Source organism: Nilaparvata lugens, chromosome 13 (assembly GCF_014356525.2).
Source record: "Nilaparvata lugens isolate BPH chromosome 13, ASM1435652v1, whole genome shotgun sequence".
NCBI classification, from domain to species: Eukaryota; Metazoa; Arthropoda; class Insecta; order Hemiptera; family Delphacidae; genus Nilaparvata; species Nilaparvata lugens.
This window is the reverse complement of record NC_052516.1, coordinates 12622357-12646494: the sequence shown is the minus strand read 5'-3', so window position 1 is coordinate 12646494 and position 24138 is coordinate 12622357. Positions and strand designations below refer to the sequence as shown.

The 24138-nt window shown below is 36.1% G+C and overlaps 2 protein-coding genes across 2 annotated transcripts in view; one reads left to right on the top strand and one right to left on the bottom strand.

Moving 5' to 3' along the window:
• Positions 1-1974: 1974 nt before the first annotated feature.
• LOC111057220 (ABC transporter F family member 4) lies at positions 1975-17953 on the bottom strand. The gene is made up of 6 exons (XM_039439844.1): positions 17497-17953; positions 17124-17385; positions 12907-13050; positions 9729-9834; positions 5484-5645; positions 1975-3839 (listed from the first exon to the last, which is right to left on the bottom strand). The coding sequence occupies exons 2-6, from the start codon at positions 17124-17126 to the stop codon at positions 2113-2115; spliced, it is 2142 nt and encodes a 713-aa protein (XP_039295778.1). The 5' UTR covers positions 17127-17385; positions 17497-17953; the 3' UTR covers positions 1975-2112.
• A 143-nt stretch (positions 17954-18096) lies between these two features.
• The window catches only part of LOC111057219, a 71904-nt gene continuing 65862 nt past the window's right edge, over positions 18097-24138 (top strand). Inside the window, exons 1-4 of the mRNA XM_039440355.1 lie at positions 18097-18326; positions 18424-18459; positions 20502-20658; positions 22709-22840. Coding sequence (XP_039296289.1) covers positions 18278-18326; positions 18424-18459; positions 20502-20658; positions 22709-22840 — 374 coding nt within the window. The 5' untranslated portion in view covers positions 18097-18277. The remainder of the gene's footprint in view (positions 18327-18423; positions 18460-20501; positions 20659-22708; positions 22841-24138) is intronic.

The following is a 24138-nucleotide window of genomic DNA, read 5'->3' as shown; positions in this document are numbered from 1 at the left end:
AATAAAAGTCACAGGTAATTATAATAAAAGTCATAATAATGTTGGAAGTATGCAGAGAATAGTGGGGAAATTTTATGCTAATTTATTTGAATCTTTTGAGACATTACACCAGATTTTACAAATTTCTTGAGGTAAATATAGTTTGAAAAACTGTTTGTTCAATGTTTTTGACACTGAATATAATCAATTTACGAATTTTTTGAGGAAAATATAGTAGAAAACCTGTTTGTTCAATGTTTTTGACACTGAATATAATTAATTTACTAATTTCTTGAGGAAAATATAGTTGAAAAACTATTCAATGCTTTTGAATATAATTAATTTACGAATTTCTCAAGGAAAATATAATTGAAAAACTGTTTGTTCAATGTTTTTGACACTGAATATAATTAATTTACGAATTTCTTGAGGAAAATATAGTAGAAAAACTGTTTGTTCAATATTTTTGACAATGAATATAATTAATTTACGAATTTCTTGAGGAAAATATAGTTGAAAATTCAATGTTTTTGACACTGAATATAACTTAATTTACGAATTTCTCAAGGAAAATATAATTGAAAAAGTGTTTGTTCAATGTTTTTGACACTGAATATAATTAATTTATGAATTTCTTGAGAAAAGTATAGTGGAAGACTGTTTGTTTGATGTTTTTGACACTGAAAATAATTAATTAACAAATTTCTTGAGGAAAATATAGTTGAAAAACTGTTTGTTCAATGTTTTTGACACTGAATATAATTAATTTACGAATTTCTTGAGGAAAATATAATTGAAAAACTGTTTGTTCAATGTTTTTGACTCTAAATATAATTAATTTACGAATTTCTTGAGGAAAATATAGTTGAAAAAGTGTTTGTTCAATGTTATTGACACTGAATATAATTAATTTACAAATTTCTTGAGGAAAATATAGTAGAAAACCTGTTTGTTCTATGTTTTTGACACTGCATATAATTAATTTATGAATTTATTGAGAAAAGTATAGTGGAAGAACTGTTTGTTCAATGTTTTTGACAATGAATATAACTTAATTTTTACGAATTTCTTGAGGTAAATATAGTTGAAAATTCAATGTTTTTGACACTGAATATAACTTAATTTATGAATTTCTTGAGGAAAATATAGTAGAAAACCTGTTTGTTCAATGTTTTTGACACTGAATATGACTTAATTTACGAATTTCTTGAAGAAAATATAGTAGAAAACCTGTTTGTTCAATGTTTTTGACACTGAACATAGTTGAATTTTCCTCAAAAACTGTATACATTCATTTGAAACTAACAATAACCAATTCCTGAAGACTCACATCGAATAAACTTTTGAGATATTTTACTAGTGTAACCTGTTTATAACATTGGAGAGTAAAAACTTGAAGACCAAAACCATAGGCTTAAGAATAATATATGAATTCATTTTAATGAATAATATAAAACTAATAACTAATATGATATTGTCTTGAAAATTATACTTTAGTTGAGATTCTTGAAATAATACCTGAGTCTTAGGACACGATAAAATATATATATTTTTAAGCTGATTGTTCACTAAGAATAAAATATGCTGCAACAAAAACCATCAATCATACTTCTCTTTGTTTCTTCTTCTTCTTCTTCTTCTCCTTGTTCTTGTTCTTCTTCTTGTTCTTGTTCTTCTTCTTCTTCTTCTTGTTCTTCTTCTTCTTATTCTCCTCCTCCTCCTCCTCCTCCTCCTCCTCCTCCTCCTTCTTCTTCTTCTTCTTCTTCTTCTATTTCTCCTACCTTCTTCTTCTTCTTCTTCTTCTTCTTCTTCTTCTTCTTCTTCTATTTCTCCTACCTTCTTCTTCTTCTTCTTCTTCTTCTTCTTCTTCTTCTTCTTCTCTTCTTCTTCTTCATCATCATCATCTTCTTCTTCTTCTTCTTCTTCTTCTTCATCTTCTTCTTCTTCTATTTCTCCTACCATCTTCTTCTTCTTCTTCTTCTTCTTCTTCTTCTTCTTCTTCTACTACTACTACTTCTTCTGCTTCTTCATCACCTTTTCTTTTTTCTATCTTCTTCGTCCTCAGTTATCATCTTCATTTTTTTCACTCACTGAATCGTACCGCCATTTCTAGTCTCTTCAAACACTTCTAAATCAACTTTTCGTTCTTTTTTTCAATTTTTCAAAACCAGAAATATCTGGAGCATCATTTTCGCTATCATCATCATCATCATCATCATCTTGATCATTGCTGGTCACAATGGTTTTGAACCGTTTATAGATGGTTTTCAACTCTTTGTAAGCTTTTGGCGAAAAGTGCATGTTGAACTCTTCCTCTTCTTCTTCTATTTCTCGCTCTCCTTCTCCCACATTCTTCTTTGCGCTACTTCCAGACTCCTCATTTTCTCCTTTCATCGGCTTTTTCAAGTTTCCACCTACTTTATCACGTATCTTTTCCACACTTTTACTATTTTCAGCTTGATTTTCAACACATCTCACTTCACCTAAATCTTCTCCTCTTTCTTCAAGTCTTCTTTCAACTTCACAATTCTTACCTCCTCCCTTTTGACCTCCTTCTTCTTCTACACACTCTCCTCTTCCTACTTTCTCTCCAACATTCTTCACAGTTTCTCCCTCTTCTTCTTCCCTTCTCATAATTCTCCCTTCCCCTCCACATTTATCACACGTTCCTCCATCTCCCTGTCTATTCTCTTCTTCATTCCATCCTTCTCCTCCTCCTCTCCATCTATCTCCCACTCTTTCTCTCCCTTTGGGCGAATCTCCACTTCCCCCTTCATCAAGGACTCTTCCCCCTACTCTCTCTCTTTCCACCCTCCTTCCTCCATCCTTCTCTTCCTCTATTCGTCTTCTTCTTCCTCCACTACTTTCCACTTCTCTCTCCTGTGTTTCAACCTTTCTTCCACCTTCTCTCTCATTCCACTCACTTCCGCCTCTCTCTATCCATCTCCTCTCCTCTCCTCTACTTTCCACTTCTCTCTCCTGTGTTTCAACCTTTCTTCCACCTTCTCTCTCATTCCAATCACTTCCGCCTCTCTCTATCCTTCTCCTTTCCTCTCCTTCATTCTCCCCACTTCTTCCTCCCCATCCTATCCTTCTCCTTATTTCACTCAACCATCCTTCATCTCTCTTTTCTCCGACATTCTCCTCAGTTTTGCCTCTTTCTCTAGGGTTATCACCTCCTCCTTCATTCCCCTCTCTTTCTCTTACTTCCTGTAGTCCAAATCTTCTTCCTCCATTATCCTCCTCCATTTCTCTTTCACCATCTATCCTTCTCAATCTTCCTTCTCCTCCTCTTCCTCTCCTATTCTCGTCTCTTTCACTTCCTTCCTGTACTTTCAATCTTCTTTCTTCACCTCCTCCTACACAATTCTCCTCTCTTTCTCTTCCTCTTCCTCCTCCTCCTCCTCCTCCTCCTTCATTCCACTCTCTTTCTTTTCCTTCCTCTAGCCTCAATCTTCTTTCTCCACCTCCTCCTCCTCCTCCTCTTCCTCCTTCTCCTCCACCACCTCTCCAATTCTCCTCTCTTTCTCCACCTCTTCCTCTACCTCCACTATCTCCTCTTCCTCTTTCAACGCCCTCCTCCTCCCTTACTCTCTCACCCTCTATCCTCCTCAATCCTCCTCCTCCCACTTCTTCTCTCGGCACATTCTCGATCATCTGCCTAGCAGGTCTGAAACTATCCAACCTGGGAAGACCTCCCGCATTTCTTGACTCCCTGCGTCCAATCTCAACACTTCCCAGCAACGATTTGAACGAAATAACTCCGCCAATCAGCACCAAATACGAGAGGAAAAATGTCACAAAAATTAGAACTAACACCAGGGGAACCAGGTACCATTTGTGGGCGAACGGAATTGGATCTGAAAAACAAAACAAACCACAAATTATTTATAATTATTATTTCATATAGACAGATATCAAAGTGGGACATTTAGGCTCAACTCACACTTAGGCGACTCAGGTGGAGAAGAGACTGGACTCTAGTGGAGAGCATGTGTTTCCAAATGGTGACAGTCACGGAGACTAGAGTCGACTGGTCTGAGTGTCACCATTAGGAAACACATGCTCTCCACTAGAGTAGAGACTCGACTCTAGTGGAGAGCATGTGTTTCCAAATGGTGACAGTCACGGAGACTAGAGTCGACTGGTCTGAGTGTCACCATTAGGAAACACATGCTCTCCACTAGAGTAGAGACTCGACTCTAGTGGAGAGCATGTGTTTCCAAATGGTGACCTGAGTCCCGAAAGTGTGAGTTGAGCCTAAGTTACTATAGTGAGGTCCACGTTATAATGGCAGTGGAGAAAGAAAACGTTGCCAGCCTTAGTCTTTTCAATGCCTTCTATAGACGGTACTTAACTCTGCACCCTTGACATTTTTTTTAAACACCATTTCGTTGTTGCTATCCTTGTCTATCTTTCCACAAAGCAGGTTGCGCTATCTTTTTTTAGCTCTGCTAGTTGCCAGATCGTCTTTTAACGATGCAGAAATACAATTATTCAACAAAATAGTCAATCTTGATTATACAAATTTACTATCTGATCATTGAGAAAAATATATCTTCTTGACAAATAAAATATCATTGATCACTTCAAACAAGAATGAACAGTTGATATTACATCAGATATACCGGTATCTATTGAAAGCAGTGGCAAGGCAGAGAATCGGCAAACGTATCACACAGGACCTTATGATGTGCTTGTTGCTGTGTGAGGCTTTTCGATCTCTCTGTATTTTATTCGTAAAGAAAACATACATAGTCTGTATAATAAGTAACCGGATTGACCTCGGGAAATTTTTTACGGGTAAAATATTTACAATTTTTCATTGGATATCTTCAAAGGAGTCCCTATTGGAGTCGATAACACGCTAATACCGGATTTTCAAATCCCTGAAAGCTCCCTGGAAGTCGGCAACCTCTATGCTGTCTAGAGCCCTCGTCGTAGCACGTTGAACGTTTTCCAGAGTCCCGAACCGCGTCCCCTTAACCCTTAAGTTGTCTCTTAATCTTGGGGAACAAAAAGAAGTCCGGTGGTGCCATATCCGGGCTGTAAGGAGGATGTGGCAACGTTACCCTCGACTGTTTGGCCAACTGCTCGGTGACGAGCAGGCAGGTGTGCGACGGAGCATTGTCGTGATGGAGGATCAACGAATCGGCAATCTCCGGATGGAGTCGATGAACCCGGGCGGTTAGTCGACGGAGCACCTGTCTGTAGTACTGGCCGTTCACAGAGAGTTTGTGCCACTGTGAACGGCCAGTACTAGTCGACTACTGTTATAAAAGCTGCGACTACGCTCCGTTTTGGAAAGCCAATTTTCTGACTCCACCTGTTTAAAGTCTAGGACTTAGCTAAATCCCGAGCTCGGAAACCGGCCCTTAAAGTGGTGAAAATACGATTCTACTGAAAATATTAGAGAAAACTATTTTAAATATTTGTAATCTTGAACTTCCAAGCTTCCAATAGAAATAAACATGTGTAAATATTGATAAATTCTCAATTCTTACCTATCAGAGCAGCTAGAAATTCTCCAAAAGCTGTGCCAATCTTGCCAAAAGGATGTAGGAACATCATGGTTATCGTTTCGGAGAGAACCAGAGTCGGAGATATCCTCACAACGGGGTCGATTGAGATCTCCTTGAAGTATTTCTCACAGTCTTTCTCGTAGGCTGAAAAAAAAACAAACAAATTATGTTCAACTCTTTTAAAATAGTTTGAATTGACTAGCAGCTAACCCGTGCTCCCCAATGTTCTTATTGAAAACTTGACAAACTGAGAACTTGACCTACTTGAAATCTTGAAGAATTTAAAATAATCTTTTCCTACAGTTACGTTGAAAAGTGGCCATTGCTGCACTGATTACAGAACGCAAAGAATCACTTTTCCGCTCTAGTGCGGGAAAAATTTTTCTGCACTCCAGATTTGCAACATGGCAACACAAAATACTTAGTAGGTTATATGGAGCAACAGTGCAGCAAAATCAAAATGAAGTTGGTAACAGTGACTGCTGTGGCTGCTATAGTGAGCAGAGGTGCAACCAAGCACAACGCGCAAATTATTATTCATTATATATTATAACCAAGGACAACATTTTTTTCAATTTGACAATAAATTAAGGTTTTTATCAATAATAAAATTACACAGAAAAACATTTGATGCATTTCAGGCAATTTTACCCATAATTACCCACTTTTCATATTCAATGGTAACTGTAGGAAAAACTTAATGTGAAATACGTGCGCAAAGTTCTTCTGCTGCACTCAAGAAACCATTCCGCCCTCGCCTACGGCTCGGGCGTAAACGTTTCTTTCGGTGCAGCAAACTGTCACTTTGCGCACTAGTTGCACAAATAACTATTTCAATACATTTGTGATATTTTTAAACAATATTCTAGTGTTCATTATGGACTAGAAGGTAACCTGTGCTCACCAAGGGTCTAATAAAAAACTTGACCTAAAAAATCTTGAAGAGTTTAAAACAGGCCTATAACCATCCTCGGTAAATTAAGAAACTATATGCAAGATTTCAAGTTAATCAGCTGAGTAGTTGAGACGTGATGATGCGTCATTCGTGAATTTCCTATCCCGTACGAGTATAAGCCAGTTCTTTCCTTTATTATATTATAGATTGATTGAGTACTTTATTTATGTAGATTACAATATATACTGGCTTATACACTTATATACAATAGCTTACAATACAGCAAAATTATAGATGAATTTACATAATATAGTCTAAGAAAATAATTATTGAACTGTATATGATATGAAAAAGCAATTTGTAATATAATAACCATAGATAATTATATTGTTATGCATCTACATAAATTGGCGGAGCTTTGGACATATCAATGTCCATTCTTCGGAAAGAATATTAAAAATATCCTCCCCACTAACTCTCTACCAAAAGATGAGATAGTAATAAACATGGGATTGACCACATTCAATCTAATATTGAATGAATACATTAAAATAATCAATAGGTATCATACAAACCCTTTCATAGTCTTTCTTGTAAGCTATAAATTATCAGAATATTTTATTTTAATTCTCCCAAAATAGTGAAGAATATTATTAGTATAGAGAAAAGATATTCCATGGCGTTTATGTTGCAAATTTCGCTGTTAACTCGAGCCGATAGTGCTAGTAGTTGTTTTTGGTGAAGCTATGTGACGCTGGTAGTCTCTCATACTGTGCCCTTCTTACACTCTTACACTCCCAACAACACACTAATAATAGACAGTGTATAGGGTGTCTATGTTGCAAATGTGAGTGTTAACTGAAGCCGATAGTCCTAGTAGTTGTTTTTGGTGAAGCTATGTGACGCTGGTAGTCTCTCATACTGTGCCCTTCCTACACTCTTACACTCCCAACAACACACCAATAATAGACAGTGTATAGGGTGTCTATGTTGCAAATGTGAGTGTTAACTGAAGCCGATAGTCCTAGTAGTTGTTTTTGGTGAAGCTATGTGACGCTGGTAGTCTCTCATACTGTGCCCTTCCTACACTCTTACACTCCCAACAACACACCAATAATAGACAGTGTATAGGGTGTCTATGTTGCAAATGTGAGTGTTAACTGAAGCCGATAGTCCTAGTAGTTGTTTTTGGTGAAGCTATGTGACGCTGGTAGTCTCTCATACTGTGCCGTTCTTACACTCTTACACTCACAACAACACACTAATAATAGACAGTGTATAGGGTGTCTATGTTGCAAATGTGAGTGTTAACTGAAGCCGATAGTCCTAGTAGTTGTTTTTGGTGAAGCTATGTGACGCTGGTAGTCTCTCATACTGTGCCGTTCTTACACTCTTACACTCCCAACAACACACTAATAATAGACAGTGTATAGGGTGTCTATATTGCGAATGTGAGTGTTAACTAAAGCCGATAGTCCTAGTAGTTGTTTTTGGTGAAGCTATGTGACGCTGGTAGTCTCTCATACTGTGCCCTTCCTACACTCTTACACTCCCAACAACACAGTAATAATAGACATTAATCTGCCTGAGTCAACAAAAATTGGCTTGAAATTTGGAACATAAACTACCTATACCATGAGATTTCTACTTATGCTCTCTTTTCTCTGTGCTATTAGGCCCAGGGAGCGATTTGACTCAGTGGTCACCCTTATAAGCTATCGCTTAGATAAGTCAAGAATCATGAACCTGGTACTTCAGTTGGAAGGGTGACCGCTTGAGCCAAATCCTCTGAATATGATTCAAGAGTTGTAAAATCGCTAGGTGGTTCAGAACCCACCTAAAGCTGTAGGTCCATTCATCTCTCATTATCATCCCTCATCATTAGCCACGCACAAGCCTAGAGCTCATGTGGGCATCACCCTCAGCGAAACAAAAAATTGGACCATCAGTCTTGGCCATAATTTGCTTGTCAAGGCATGGGCATTATAGTGAGGTCCACGTTATAATGGCAGTGGAGAAAGATAGGAGAACAACGTTACCGTTGCCTCTGTCTTGTCAATGCCTTCTATAGACGGTAGCTGATACAGGTTTATTCATGTAATATTAAGTGTTCATTCTCATCTAAAATAATCATTTATCAATAAATTTATTAAGCAATAAATTATATTTTCAATAATTTCACAGTGAATTTTCATAAGTAAGATGTAATGTTTTGTTAATTAATTATTAATTCTACATTGTTCAAAGACGATCTGGCAACAGAGCAAAGCGAGAAAGAGATGGCGCTATCCGCTTTGTTGAATTATGGACAAAGATAGCAATACCATTGCCAATCAAACACTGCCATTATAACGAAGACCTCACTATAGAATTATAATAGAATACATAAATAGATTTCAGGGAGGGCTACAGAAGTTGCATGTAGCAGATGAGGAGACAATAATCTGGCTCAAAAACTTACAAATACATGATTGGAAATTGTTTATTGAATGAAAAAGACTAAGAAATTGTCAAAAACCACAGATTTATTGATACTTAGAAAATTTCTAATCTTAGAAAATCTATTTAAGTATTCAATTATAGTTATTCTATAGTGAGGTCCTCGTTATAATGGCGATGTTTGATTAGCAATGGTATTGCTATCCTTGTCTATCATTTAACAAAGCGGATAACGCTATCTCTTTCTCTCTTTGCTTTGTTGCCAGATCGTCTTTTAACAAAGTAGAATTAATAATTAATTTACAATTTATACTTAGAACATTTCTAAGTATCAATAAATCTGTGGTTTTTGACAATTTCTTAGTCTTTTTCATTCAATAAACAATTTCCAATCATGTATTTGTAAGTTTTTGAGCCAGATTATTGTCTCCTCATCTGCTACATGCAACTTCTGTAGCCCTCCCTGAAATCTATTTATGCATTCAATTATAATTCTATAGTGAGGTCCACGTTATAATGGCAGTGTTTGATTGGCAATGGTATTGCTATCCTTGTCTATCATTCAACAAAGCGGATAGCGATATCTCTCTCTCGCTTTGCTCTGTTGCCAGATCGTCTTTGAACAATGTAGAATAAATTAATTAATTAACAAAACATTACATCTTAGTTATGAAAATTCACTGTGAAATTATTGAAAATATAATTTATTGCTTAATAAAAGATAAATGATTATTCTATATGAGAATGAACACTCAATAAACCTGTTCTAATTTCTTAGTCTTTTTCATTCAATATGAATAATTACCACAACATCAACTTCTCAACTACACAAAAAGGGAAATTGTTTATTTGTTTTTGTATTTATTTGTTAATAAATAAATTAATGAACTTACAATAATACCAAATCCTATCCAGCCAGGTCATATCATGAGGTCTACAATGAATAGGCAGCTGATTTAGATGCAGTGCATAGGTTGATGCTATTTTAGCTTCCTCTTCCTAAAAATTAAGAATACAACAGTATTTTAGTCTTCAATTTCTTTATCCATTACCAACAAACTAATATACTTATAATTATTATTATTATTATTATTATTATTAGAGACTGCAAGACGTCATTTCTCCTACAGTGAGGTCCACGTTATAATGACAGTGTTTGATTAGCAATGGTATTGCTATCCTTGCCAATCATTCAACAAATCGGATAGCGCTATCTCTTTCTCGCTTTGCTCTGTTACGAGATCATCTTTTAACAATGTAGAACTAATAATTAATTAACAAAACATTACATCTTAGTTATGAAAATTCATCATGAAACTATTGAAAAATATAATTTCTTGTTTAATAAAATATAATTGATTAACTCCATCGAGAAAGATTATCACAAAAGGAATTCAAGAGACTATTATAAGACATTCAGTAGGCAGCTACATAAATACGATCCTCCTACATTGATACTGAAGGATAAAAATGGAAAAGTGGCACATAATAATAGGGAAAACGCAGAAATAATGGCGGAAGCATTTCATAAGCTCTTAAACTGTGAGGAACCAAAGAGCCTCCTGCAGATCAACACAAACACCCCGATAAAAACAAAAGCTGAGAACATAAATCCACCGACCTTTCAAGAAGTGGAGAGAGCAATAAATGAAATGAGAAACTACAAAGCGTGTGGAGAAAATCAAGTAAGTGCGGAAATATGGAAGCATGCTAGTGTTTCAACGCGAACCTCTCTACATATGGCACTCACAAAGATCTGGATTACTGAAACACTCCCAGAACAATGGACTGAAGCAGTAATCAATCCGCTACACAAAAAGGGGACAAGAGCAACCCAGACAACTATCGAGGAATTTCTCTCCTTGACTGCACCTACAAAATTTTTTCAAAGATCATATATAACAGGATTAAAGTTCAACTGGATGAGGAACTTGGTGAATATCAAGGTGGCTTCAGACCATGGAGAAGCTGTTCAGAACAAATAATCACGCTCAAACTAATCATGGCGTACTACAGAAGACGAAATAAGCCTCTTTCAATTGCATTCATAGATTTTAAAAAAGCATACGACTGCATCCACAGAAGATCAATGTTAAAAATTTTGAGACACTTAGGACTCCATCCAAAACTTATAAAAATGATAGAGCTAACACTGACGAATACAACGTCCAAGATCAAATTCAGAGGGGAACTGTCCAGATCTTTTGTAGTAGAAACAGGTTTGAGGCAAGGAGATGGCCTGTCGCCACTGTTGTTCAATTGTGCCCTGGAATATATAATGAGAGAATGGTATAAGATTAATCCAAAAAATATCAAAGTTGGAACTTCTAGAGATAATATAAATTTGAACTGCTTGGGATTTGCTGATGACCTTGCACTGCTTGCTAACAATATTCAAGAAACAAAGAAACAAATAAATACACTACAGACTATTTCTCAGAAGATTGGCCTTAAAATATCTTTTGAAAAAACAGAACTCATGCTAACTGATCCACCTCTTGCAAAGAAAATCCGTATAGGAGATCAAGAAATAAGATTGTAGACAGTTTCAAATATCTAGGTGAAATCATAACCTACAATCTCAATGAGAATCGAACGTGGGACAGTAGACTGAATAAGTTGAGAAGAGCACAGTATGCCACAAAGAACACTTACAACAAGAAATCACTATCAATAGCCACAAAATTGAAGCATTACAAGACAGTCACTCAACCGGTAATAACTTACGCAAGTGAAACCATCTTTAAAACTACCAATACCATCGCAATAGACAAATTACTAAAAATCGAAAGAAGAATCATCAGAACCTGTATTAACAAGAACTATCAAGTAGATGGACACTGGAGATTAGCTTCCAACGAAACTGTTACAAAGAAATGAACCTGTCACAAGTACAATAAAAAAAAGCGAATATCTTTCTTCGGTCACCTGATTAGAGCTTCGGAGGACAGACTAAGCAGAAGAATTATTGAAAAGTTGTGGAAAAGTAAAACAAATATAAAATGGATTGACGAACTCAAGGAGGATATGAGAGAGTTGAATATAACATTCGAAGATTTGAAGAACAAGTCGGACAACATCAGAATCCTGAAGGACAAACAGACCAGACTGCAGATCAAAGTCAAACACAGAATGGGAAGAGTGATTTCGGACGAGGAAAGGAAATTAATTTCTGAACGAATGAAGAAATATTGGGCTGAGAGAGGACGGAGTAAAGGTGGAAGATACTGACTACAGTGGTCCAATGAAGGCCATAAATTATTAATAATAATAATAATAAAATATAATTGATTATTTAAAACGAGAATGAACAGTTAATATTAAATCGATAAACCTGCATCAGTCTATAGAAGGCATTGACAAGACAGAGGATTGGCAACGTTGTTCTCCTATCTTTCTCCACTGCCATTATAACGTGGACCTCACTATATATTCAACTTAATAGTACAGGCTCAGCCTAGTTTTTCCTTCAATGTCATAATAAATTATATATTCTATAATATATATTATTTGTTGTTGGTTATCCATCTTGTTTCCACTATTATTATCACTATTAAATTTTATAAAACTTTAAAGTGAAAAAGCACTCACATTATTTGATGTGGCGACGTCCGTTTCGTGCTGGTATCGCACATTTTCAAGCCAAACAGGAACTGAAGTGTTTAAGGTTATCCTTAAAATAAGGTTATCCTTAAACACTTCAGTTCCTATTTGGCTTGAAAATGTGCGATACCAGCACGAAACGGACGTCGCCACATCAAATAATGTGAGTGCTTTTTCACTTTAAAGTTTTATAAAATTTAATAGTGATATATATTATGATTATAGTGCTTTATACGATAAATGAAATAAAAAAAACTTATCATAATTTTAGTGTCTGCAAGTCCTCATTTCTCCTAGATTTTTGCTATGAGTTAGCATAAATAAGACCTTTCAATCACATAGAGCAAATAAAATTGTTTTATTGCATGAGTAATAGCCAATAAAATCTCAATTCCCGTTGAAGCATGAATACATGCTACATAAAACTTGAATGGAAATTTTTTTGAATAAAGGAGACATTTTTATTACCTTGATCATTCTCAGCCAGTTCCATCCAAACCCAGCGCAAAATATTATGAACAACATCAGAACTATGGAATAGAACAGAGTATATCTTCTCATATGTCTTACTGTTACAATGAACACCATACTGACAAAGCATGCTATGCAAACCTGTAGACAAAAAAAAACTTGAAATGTTGATGATATCTAGGAATTGCATTACAATAAAAACACAAATTAGTTAATTATTGAAAATAACTGAAAATTTTGTGAAGTGAACAACTACAAGACTTAACCTATTTCGGACTATGTGTAACCTTATCTAAATTTGGAAGAGGAATAGCACAAGGTTACCTTATTTTTTCTCTCCCTATCATTTTTGATGATGTGCTTATTGTATGAATCAATCAATAAAGAATTCTATGTAAATCAAATCAAATTTATTTGTTTCCAGCATTTATAGTATAAACAATATATAAAAGATATAATTGAAACAATACTCACATGGACACGCAGGTCTGTTTGTGAGTTGTTTGAGTTCGTAATTACATTATTTAAATTATTATAACTTGAGAGAAATTCCTGGAAATTAGATTTGGCTAGGTACATTGTATTGAAATGAAAAGAATAACTTAAATAAAAAAGTAAATTGAATTATAATATGTTAGATAATAGAAATTATTATTCAATCATAGAAATATTGTAGCACAACTACACACATACAACTCACACATACAGGGAGGGGGAAGACAGCCACACACACACCACACACATACACACACACCAACATTCTAAAATGGCTGTTAAATGCATTTAAATTCATTGGTTGATTACTAATGGAGGTAGAGAAGATGAAAATTGGAAGCTCAAAATAATAAATATATAGAGGAATAAAATTTGTATAGAATCTAGGTCTACAGTAGAAAAAGTAGGTCTACGGTAATTGTATAAACAAGAGTTACAAGAAGAGATATGCCTATTTAAAGTTATTAAATTAGGTTCACTTTGGATGGAAATTTTAGAAGTCAAAAAATATCAAAATGGTCCAAATTGGGCCTATTCAAGGTGTTTAGAGTTCAGTGGCGTAGGGATGGGTGGAGGGTTTACCAAGTTAAAACCTCCCGCCCCACATGAGCCCAAAAAGAGGCCCCAAAAATCAGGGACCCGACATTTTTGGTCAACACTCCCCATTTCAGAATCCAAGCTACGCTACTGATAGAGTTATCTGTGCTATAGTAGAAAGAGTACTCAAGTAGCATATAAAGCTGCGTACACATATTCGCGCTTCCGACCCGCACCGAGCACGCTCCTCCCTCGTACCGCCCTCGTACCACCATCGAACCACAGTCGCTCCTCCCACGCACCCATCATGAACGTTACCGAAGATGTTAGATCTTCTCGCGTTCCCCGGTCGAACCACTCTTGGACCCCGGTCGATCATCAATCGCTCTGCTGGAGTGACGTTCGGTTGCGGAGCAGAGCGACAGTCTGTACGCACCTTTAGATGGATCTCAGTGATAGTTCAACGCTCTTGTTTGCGGATGATACATCATTGATGTCATCTGGCCGTGACCTTCAGCGGGTGTTGGAGATGTCAGCTGAACATCTGCGGTCTTCAACTTCATGGTTCCTGGCAAACCGATTCCAGTTGAATGCTAACAAGACCCAGCATGTCATCTGCAGCTTGACAAGAAACCTTCCTGGTGATCAAGACCCTGTCAAGCTGCTGGGTTTTGTTCTGGACAATAAACTCAACTGGGCCAGCCATATTCAGCATGTGACCACAAGACTGTCCAGAATTTGTTTTCTGCTGCTGAAGCTGAGGGGTCATGTGACTGAGGCCTGGTGTATCACGCGCTCTTCCACTGTCACGTTTCCTGTGGCCTACTCATGTGGGGTCATTCAGCAAAGGTTGTGGACATACTGAATCTGCAAAAACGGGCTGCCCGAATCATCACCGCAAGCGATTATCGCGCACACTGCAAGCCCCTTTTTGTTAGACTTCAAAAAAATCAAAATTCAAATATTCTTTATTCCATACAAAAAACAGATTACATTGTAATACAGAGCATGTTTTACTGGAATACCCCTACTTTACTAGTATACTTTACTAGTTTACTAGTATACCCCTACTGGATACACAAGACTATTCGTCTGAGTGTAGGGGGTGGGTTCCTGTTACAGTGGGTAGCCAATAGTCTATTCATAATATTATATAGGTAATAGAATGTCCGACTTTGTTAACAAGAAGAAGGTAAGTATAAGATAGTTTGTATTATGATTATGAAATTAAATATTACCTATTACATTGTACATTGACGAAATTTCATAAACAGAAAAATATTGATAAGAGTAACATATATATTATACAGATTCGAGAATTGAAATATGAATAAATTCTTGAGATTGCATGAGTGGAATATATTTTGTATATACTTATTGTAAAAAATAATGGTAGCTTCTCATATAAAAAAATACCGAGGAACAGAAACCAGCCGATTCCACAGTGACCATTAAAAAGAATATAGTAATGAAGATGTGTAAATCTATAAACGATTAAATAAAGTATATGGTAAATATAAAGAGAAGAAAGGTAAGTTATGAAAATTTATAAGCTCTCAAAAATGAAAAAAAAATCTATGTATGTATAAGAAAAGCTATCAAATTAATAGAGATGATCTTAGTGCCAATAAACAGACTGAAGCAGGCTTTCTGACGACTCCCAGCCCAGGCGGTATAGCCACCCCTCCACCTTACGCTTGAATGCAGCCACACTGCATTCATCCATATCAGTTCTTATCTCAGCGGGCAAATTACGATAGACCATTTGAGCCAAGGTACTTGGTAATCTAACAGTGATCTGCCACTTCCTACTTCTCTGTCTAATGTATGCCAAGAAAATCAGCTGTACATGTTGATTCGGACTGATGTGCCTGAACATAACACCAGACATCGAGAGCTGATTGATATTCCCAGAGTACGCCTTCAGAGATCACAGGTGTGCTTCAGGAGTTCGGCATTGCGATACTTCAATAGGCTGCCTACAGGAGTAAAACAGTTGGATTTAAGAGCGTTCGAGAGAGTTGTATCATAGAGAAACAATAGCGTAAGTAGATATCCCATGGTATAGGAAATTTATGTCGCAACTTTTACTGTTATCTCAAGCCGATTACTGTCGATTATTGTCAATTTTCACTGTTTTGTTGGAGTGATAGTGTATGAACGGCACAATTTGAGAGAGTACCAGCGTCACACAGCTGCATAGGAAAGAACTATGTGAACTATCGGCTTGGGATAACAGTAAAAGTTGCGACATAAACGCCCTATACCATGGGATATCTACTTATGCTATCATTTCTCTATGGTTGTATCCAAGCACTTGAAAAGCAAGGCATACTAGAGTGTTAGTGAATATATGAGTGATGATTTGTCGGAAATGCTGTCTTGCTAAATACCCTATGTTTTTGTGTATTGTATTACATGTTTTTGACGCCATCAATCCTATATTATGGGAAAAGGATACAGATTTAGGTATAAAGGTATCTAGAGATCCAGGGTTCAAACCCGCTCATCAGCAATAGTGACCAGGTATAAAGACGATTCCCCGGTCAAGCAGACTGCGGAGAAGACATAAGAAGTAAAAAAAAAAAAAGGTCACACCTGCTTTGACGGTTGGGCACGTCAAACTGTCAGTCCCGATTGAAGTATCACTGTTATAGGCCGCCAATTGACTGTTAAAATGATAAATTTAGGCGAGGTGGGACACTATATAAACCACCAATAAAAGCCATACGAGTTTACTTTTTACTAGGATAATTTAAAGCTGCGTACACATATTCGTGCATCCAACCCGCACCGAGCACGCTCCTCCCTCGTACCGCCCTCGTTCCTCCATCGTATCGCAGTAGCTCCGCCTCCGCTCGGCAGTCGCACCCATCATGAACGTTACGGAAGATGTTAGATCTTCTCGCGTTCCCCGATCGAACCACTGTTGTTCCCCGGTCGATCATCAAACGCTCTGCTGGAGTGACGTTCGGTTGCGGAGCAGAGCGAAAGTCTGTACGCACCTTAAGATTTACTGAATTTGGACTTGATTAAGCTGGCTGCGTAGGAGAAAATCTTTCCTACTCACTGTCACAGTATTATACACAGTTTAACACAAATAGCTTTGTACAGTTTCTATGTCGCAAATGTAATCAATTTATAGCTAAATTTGAATATAGAACAACAATTAGATAACTTACCATTGGATAGTCTACAGGTAAAGTCGCTAAAAATGTCAGGACAACTTTTGAGTAGTAGACGAAATCAACGTCAGCAAGAAATCCTTTCTCTTTTATGAGTTGTTTTCACGTTTTTCTGTCTTAAAATTCTTGACAAGACGCCATCAATTCTCTCCAAATTTATGGTTCCTTTATTTGCAAAGTCTTGCAACAACTTCAAATCTTGGTAAGTGATATTAAATTCCATGCTGACAATCTTGTAGCTGCTTTCCATATTAAAATTCTGTAAATGACAACAAAATGTTGAAGGTTAATCAAGTGTTTAAAATTATTATTGAGACACATTCAACTGATTGAGAGATAAAAATATTGAATAAAGGTTTTTAATACTTACTTTTAAACCTGAAGCAAGCAGTAGTAGATTTACAAATCTTTGAAAGTAAAGTTTGGACTGGATTTGAATGGCGTCTGAGGGTTGAAATGGTTCTGCATTCAAATGTGGAGGTTTCCCGTCTTCCTCCTTCATGGTTTTTGCTCCATGAATGTAGTTCAACATGTCAAATGGATTTACTTTGATTTTTTCTTTGCATTTGCAACATTCTATCTCAGTAACTACATTTTCAAACACTTGTCTCTTAAAACCTATATCTTTGCTGGCTTCTGAGAGCTTGAAAACAACTACACACTGAGATATAAGGCACACTTTTAGTAAGAAACTGATTGAAAAATACATCATTGAAGTTTAGTTAAGGATATTAACTCAGAATTAATAATAAAATTAGAAACAAAGTACATTAATAACTAATCTACACATAACCTCACTTTTGTGAAAAATTATCGAAATTCAAATCATCTCTAATCGATATAAAGCACTCAATGTTCTTCGATTCATCGATAAAAAACGTTTTATGATTATCGATAATTTTGGATTGACTTTTATCAATCGACTATTTTTTTTACTACAGCATATCGATAAATGAATGTCGACTTCATATTTTGGTTTCTGACAAGCCAATGAACGAATCAATTGATTCTTGTTATTACAGTAATTTCATTAATTTATGAGTTCCACTGTAGTTTCAACATTCAAATTCAAGTTAAACATGTTCCCTAATATTTTATCCAATGTACAAAACTGTCAAATTCCTCCAGAAGTATAATAATAAGTTAAAACCATGGGTGTTCCTAGCTGGATGGTTAGACGTTTTCCTAGAGGTGGCAGAGGTAATTATTATTGTGATATAAATCAATTTAATAATACCAAATTGAAAAAATGATTGTATAGAATATATATTAACTCATATTTTTATTTATTTTTCAGGCGTTGATGATGAAGTCAAATTGGATCCAAAGAAAGGTACATAACCTAAAATTTGTTTTCACTCTTACTTTCCAATATTTGCTTTCAACAAAGTCTCTCACATTAAATAGACTTCAATAGTCTATTTTATATTTGTTTTGAAAGTATATTTTAATCATTAAAGCTTTTAAATTTGAAACTAAAAAGTAGAAAACTTATTCTTTTTGGTTTCTAGGTTATGTTTTCGGCACACAACTGACGTCCATACTAAAAAGTAAATTAGATAGATAGATAGATATACCGTATATTACGTCTGGTTGGCCTCAACTGCGTCAAGTGCTAGCAAAAAGCGAGACACCTCTAATTTTTTCATAAAATTTATATCTAGTGTATAATTACCATTTGTCTTTGACTCTTTTACAGTAGTCAAAATAGTCCTTCAGGCTATAAAAGCACTCCTCCTTTATGTAAAATTTCAAACTTCATTTAAACTCCCTTATCATTAATATTTCCCGCAACCGAATTGGTAGTACTCGATGAATCTTTCTACCAATATAACTGGGTTTTTCTTCATACAAAGTCAATTTATGATATTCCGAGAAGGTACTCTTATGCCGTGTATTATATTCATGCGTCTTATTAATAGTCTGTAGTGAATATCTTCTAATATATACACACATTTCCAAAATATAGAGACGGGAACACTGAGAATCTCTATTTCAATAAAATAGCCCCTACAATGTGTTTGTGGATGCAACCTCAACATAGTGCGCTATGCTCTATTTTGACAAATGAAAATTTGCTGATGGTTACTCTCTCTAGCTCCTCATAGGGCCACTGAATATGTAATATGTGACTCCAGCAAGCAATGATAGACCGACTTCAATAGAGGCTTATTATGTAATTTACTTAAATTCCTTATGACAAAAATTCCACTCGCTATTTTACTTTCAATCTTATCCAATTGTTCCCCCCAACCCAGCTCTTCCTCCAGTTTCACTCCTAAGAAGTCCGTTGAGCACTTGATCACCGTTCATATAATATGAACCGTACGTAATTCGTATGGATTTTGTTAGTGTGGAGTTCCTTGCGGAAATGCCTGAATATATAATTGGAACCGTTAATGGGCCTTACGACTGTTATACTTCAGCCGGGACCGACAAATTACGTGCCCATCCTATAGCAATAAGTTCATGATAAGTCATACTTCATACTTCTCTCCTTAGTCATGACCAGATAACTGGATTGACTGTGTCAGAAAATGGACCTGACTTGGTCCTTGTCGTAGAGTTGACTTAAAACTATGTCCGTAATAAACACTTATTTACGTTTATAAACTTAGTCAAACTTATAAAAAACATTTAAGAATAGTAATATTTGAACTTTTCAAGATGGCCTTGCCTGTATGCATTACATTAATTATCACTCGACGTTAGCTGATGTTTCTAGTGGCCTCAACGTATTCCTCCACTGAATAGAATGGAGACTCTATTAACTAGTTTTTGATTTTTGTTCTGAAGCTCCTGTCGTCCAAGTTCTTCACATTGTCAGATAAGGCGTTGTAAATCCTCAGGGCTAGTATTGGGAAACAATCCTTCTTCTTGCTCAGCCTTCAGAAAGGGATGTCTATTTTCGCTTTTCCTCTGGTGTTGTAGGAGTGTGTGTCTTCTCTTCTTGTGAGCAAGTGGAAATTATCCCTTGCGTGCAACAGGGAGAGCCAGATATATTGATTGTATACCGTGAGTATTCTCAGCTTGATAAAGATGGGTCGGAAGTGGTCCAAGTATCCCGCCGAATCTAGGATCCTTAGAGCCTTCTTCTGCTGGAGCAGTACATCTTTACAGCCTGGAGCGTGCCCCCATAACTGAAGTCCATAGTTGATATGGCTATGAAACATAGCAAAATACACTTTTTCAATTATTATTGAATCAGTTTTAAACTAATTTATTCAATACAAACAGACATAATTGAACTTTGCAAATTTTCTTGTATGATTAATCGTTTTTCTACTAATGATTACGGTATTATAAAACATCTTCAAGTTATTCTAATCATTTTTGTGGGATAGAATGTAATTTTTATAAACTTGCACATTCCAGGCTTTGTAGAAAATCTCAGAGAAGTTCTCAGCAATGTATGCAAAAGACAAGGCATATCTGAAGACAAGAGGATTGCTTACTTGAATTCATTCATCAGATTACTCAACCCAAGCAATAATCCGGAGATAGGTATATCAAGGGATGACTTCTTTCATTGGTGAGTACCTAGAAAATATAAAATAGTTGAAGCAGATGCAGATCCAAACATTCTTCTCATTCTATTTATCTTTTAGATATATTTATATAAAAGCGAAATGGCACTCACTCACTGACTGACTGACTCACTCACTCACTCACTCGCCGAACTAAAAATCTACCTGACCAAAAACGTTCAAATTTGGTAGGTATTTTCAGTTGGCCCTTTAGAGGCGCACTAAGAAATCTTTTGGCAATATTTTGACTCTAAGGGTGGTTTTTAAGGGTTTAAAGTTCGTCTTTTAGCATGTATATTCTTCTTATTCCAATCTCTTAATTATACTTGAAAAATGTCCATAACATAAAATGTTGATATAGAACTATAATCTAGAGAGAGTACCTCTTCGAAACAGTGGTTAACTGGTAACTAAGTTAATAACTTTGTCAGGTTGGCATTAAGTTGAGTTGACTTTGTTAGGTTGGCACCAAGTTGAAGATTGAAATGCATTTATCGCGGAAAAATTGATTGGGCACTGCTACTTCAATCAGAGGTATTCCTGGGAATATTATATTACTTGCCGTCAGGCTCGCATCGCTCGCCATATCCGTTTAGCCAGACGTTTAGTCTGGACCCCCGACTGGATCGTCCTAACATATGATAAAAATGCTCAAATGAAAAATGCAGGCGAGCGAAGCGAGCCTGTGATCCCATTCTTGGACGATCCAGCTGGGGGTCCAGGGGGCGGAGCCCCCTTGCTAGACGGATATGACGAGCAAAGCGAGCCTGACGGCTAGTTCTTTATAGATTGATACAACTAGTAGTTCTGTTAGCAGTAGACCTCACGCAGTATTCTCATCCACAAGTACCTGATTGAAACTATAGACCTTATGGAAATACAGCAATAGACTGGCTTCTCCACACATCTGTGTAATCACTTGTCAGCTGATTTATGATGAATAATTCTATAGTCTGATTTTTACTCCAATATTGGCGTATGAAGAAGGCTCCTCTTTCCTTTTATATTATCCTTGAAATGCAAAATTTCCAAAAACCTTGTATATACGTTGACGCGCAATTAAAAAAGGAAGATACCTGTCAAATTTCATGAAAATCTATTACCGCGTTTCGCCGTAAATGCGCAACATATAAACATTTAAACATTAAGAGAAATGCCAAACCGTCGCCTTGAATCTTAGACCTTACTTTGCTCGGTCAATAAGTACATCATCAAAATGATAGGGAGAAGAAAAGGCAACCTTCTGCTATTCCTCTCCCCAAATTTAGATAAGGTTACACATAGTCCGAAATAGGTTAAGTCTTGTAGTTGTTCACTTCACAAAATTTCCAGTTTCTAAACTCCATTTCCTTTCACTCTTCACAAATGATATCAACGATTTAAATTGTACATAAATTACTTAATTACAATAACCAGTTGTATTCAAAATGAATTTTCTGAATGGAATTTTTGACCGAGCGAAGTGAGGTCTAAGATTCAAGTCGACGGTTTGGCATTTCTCTTAATGTTTAAATGTTTACATGTTGCGCATTTACGGCGAAACGCGGTAATAGATTTTCATAAAATTTGACAGGTATGTTCCTTTTTTAATTGCGCGTCGACGTATATACAAGGTTTTTCGAAATTTTGCATTTCAAGGATAATATAAAAGGAAAAAAGGAGCCTCCTTCATACGCCAATATTAGAGTAAAAATCAGACTATAGAATTATTCATCATAAATCAGCTGACAAGTGATTACACAGATGTGTCGAGAAGCCAGTCTATTGCTGTATTTCCATAAGGTCTATAGTTTCAATCAGGTACTTGTGGCTGAGAATACTGCGTGAGGTCTACTGTTCACAGAACTACTAGTAGTTTTAGTTCCAAGTATAAATTAATACAATATTACAAGGGTGATAGGCTAGCTTCACACACATCGATTTTTGTTCATACGATATTAAAAACAATAACCTTCTCCACATATAAACCATATCAATCATATCTAACCTTTTTTTGTATTTTTGCATTAGCTATACTTCGTTTTTGCTTATTTTTTGTCATATTTTAATTTTCAGTTTAAGGCCTTTACTAATCCATGAATCGGTTCGAATTCGGGCCACGGCTCTAAATCTGGTCAAACATTTTCTGCGCTCCAAGCAGGATTTTGCAAGCTGTGTCAAATTGCAGTATCCCTTCCTGATTGCGAGGTAAGGAATGTCATCTATTAAAATCATTTAATTATCTATTTTAAAACGATTCTATATATTTACAACTGCAAACATACCTAGATGCTTTCTTTTTTCTCCTTTTCTTCTGTATTCTCCTTCTCCCATCTACTTCTTCTCTAGTCTTCCTCTTCTATGTTTTTCATCTCCAGTCTTCTTCATTGTTTATCTATTCACTTCTTCTTTTTCTCCACGTTCTTCATATTCCTGTCCTCTTATTTTCTTCTTCTGTGTCCATCTCCAGTTTTTTCCTTGTACAGCCTTCTTCTTCTCTTCCTCCATTTTCTTCTTCCTCTTCTCCCTTTTTCTCCAACAACTATCTTCTGTCTCTGACACAGTTTTCTTCTTCTCCTATATTTTGTTCTTCTCCTGTCTTCTCATACTGTATTCTTACTGTTCTCTCCTTCTCCTATTCTCTACTTCTCCTGTTCTCTCCCTCTCCTCTTCTCTCCCTCACCTCTTCTCACCTCCTCCCTTCTTCTTGTTCTCATTTGCTCATTCTTCTGCTATAACTGGGCTATAATCTCCCATTTCACCTTTCATCTTTTTATACTAGGCCTACTATCTCCTTCTCCGTCCACCTTTATCGTCTCCTATCTTCGTCTTCTTCTTCACCTATTCATTAATTTTCTTTGTTTGTCACTCATATGTGTGTCTCATTTATGTTTGTCTCTTTTATCGTTAGTCTCTGTTATCTTTCTACCAGCGAGCAAGATGTATTTATGCTGGTGGTGATTTTCATTTACAATATAGTAAATGTTAATGTTTATTACCATAGAGAATCAATAGCATAAGTAGATATCCCATGGTATAGGACGTTTATGTCGCAACTTTTACTGTTATCTCAAGCCGATAGTTCATGTAATTCTTTCCCGTGAAGCTGTGTGACACTGGTAGTCTCTCATATTGTGCTGTTCATACACTCTCACCCCAACAAAACAGTAAAATTCGACAATAATCAACAGTGATCGGCTTGAAATAACAGTAAAAGTTGCGACATGAACGTCCTATACCATGGGATATCTACTTACGCTATTGTTTCTCTATGTTATTACCTAATATCATGTTGTATATATTCAACAAAAGGAAATTTAAAAATTTAGGAAATGAAACAATAGAATTTGATTTGATTTGATTTGAATTGCGGTTACATAATAATGTTGTTTCAGTATAATAGGAAAAAAATGTTTGCCACACTTATTTTTGTCTTCTCTCTTATGTTTGTATCTCTCACGTTTGTCTCTCTCAGGTTTGTATTCTGTCTAATGTTTTGTCTCTGT

Excerpts from the sequence above, each read along its gene's own strand:
- LOC111057220 (XM_039439844.1), bottom strand. Across the intron at positions 9,835-12,906 it reads ACTGGCTGAGAATGATCAAG|GAAGAGGAAGCTAAAATAGC; the intron begins GTAATAAAAATG and ends CTTAATTTTTAG. Across the intron at positions 3,840-5,483 it reads ATTTCTAGCTGCTCTGATAG|ATCCAATTCCGTTCGCCCAC; the intron begins GTAAGAATTGAG and ends TTTGTTTTTCAG.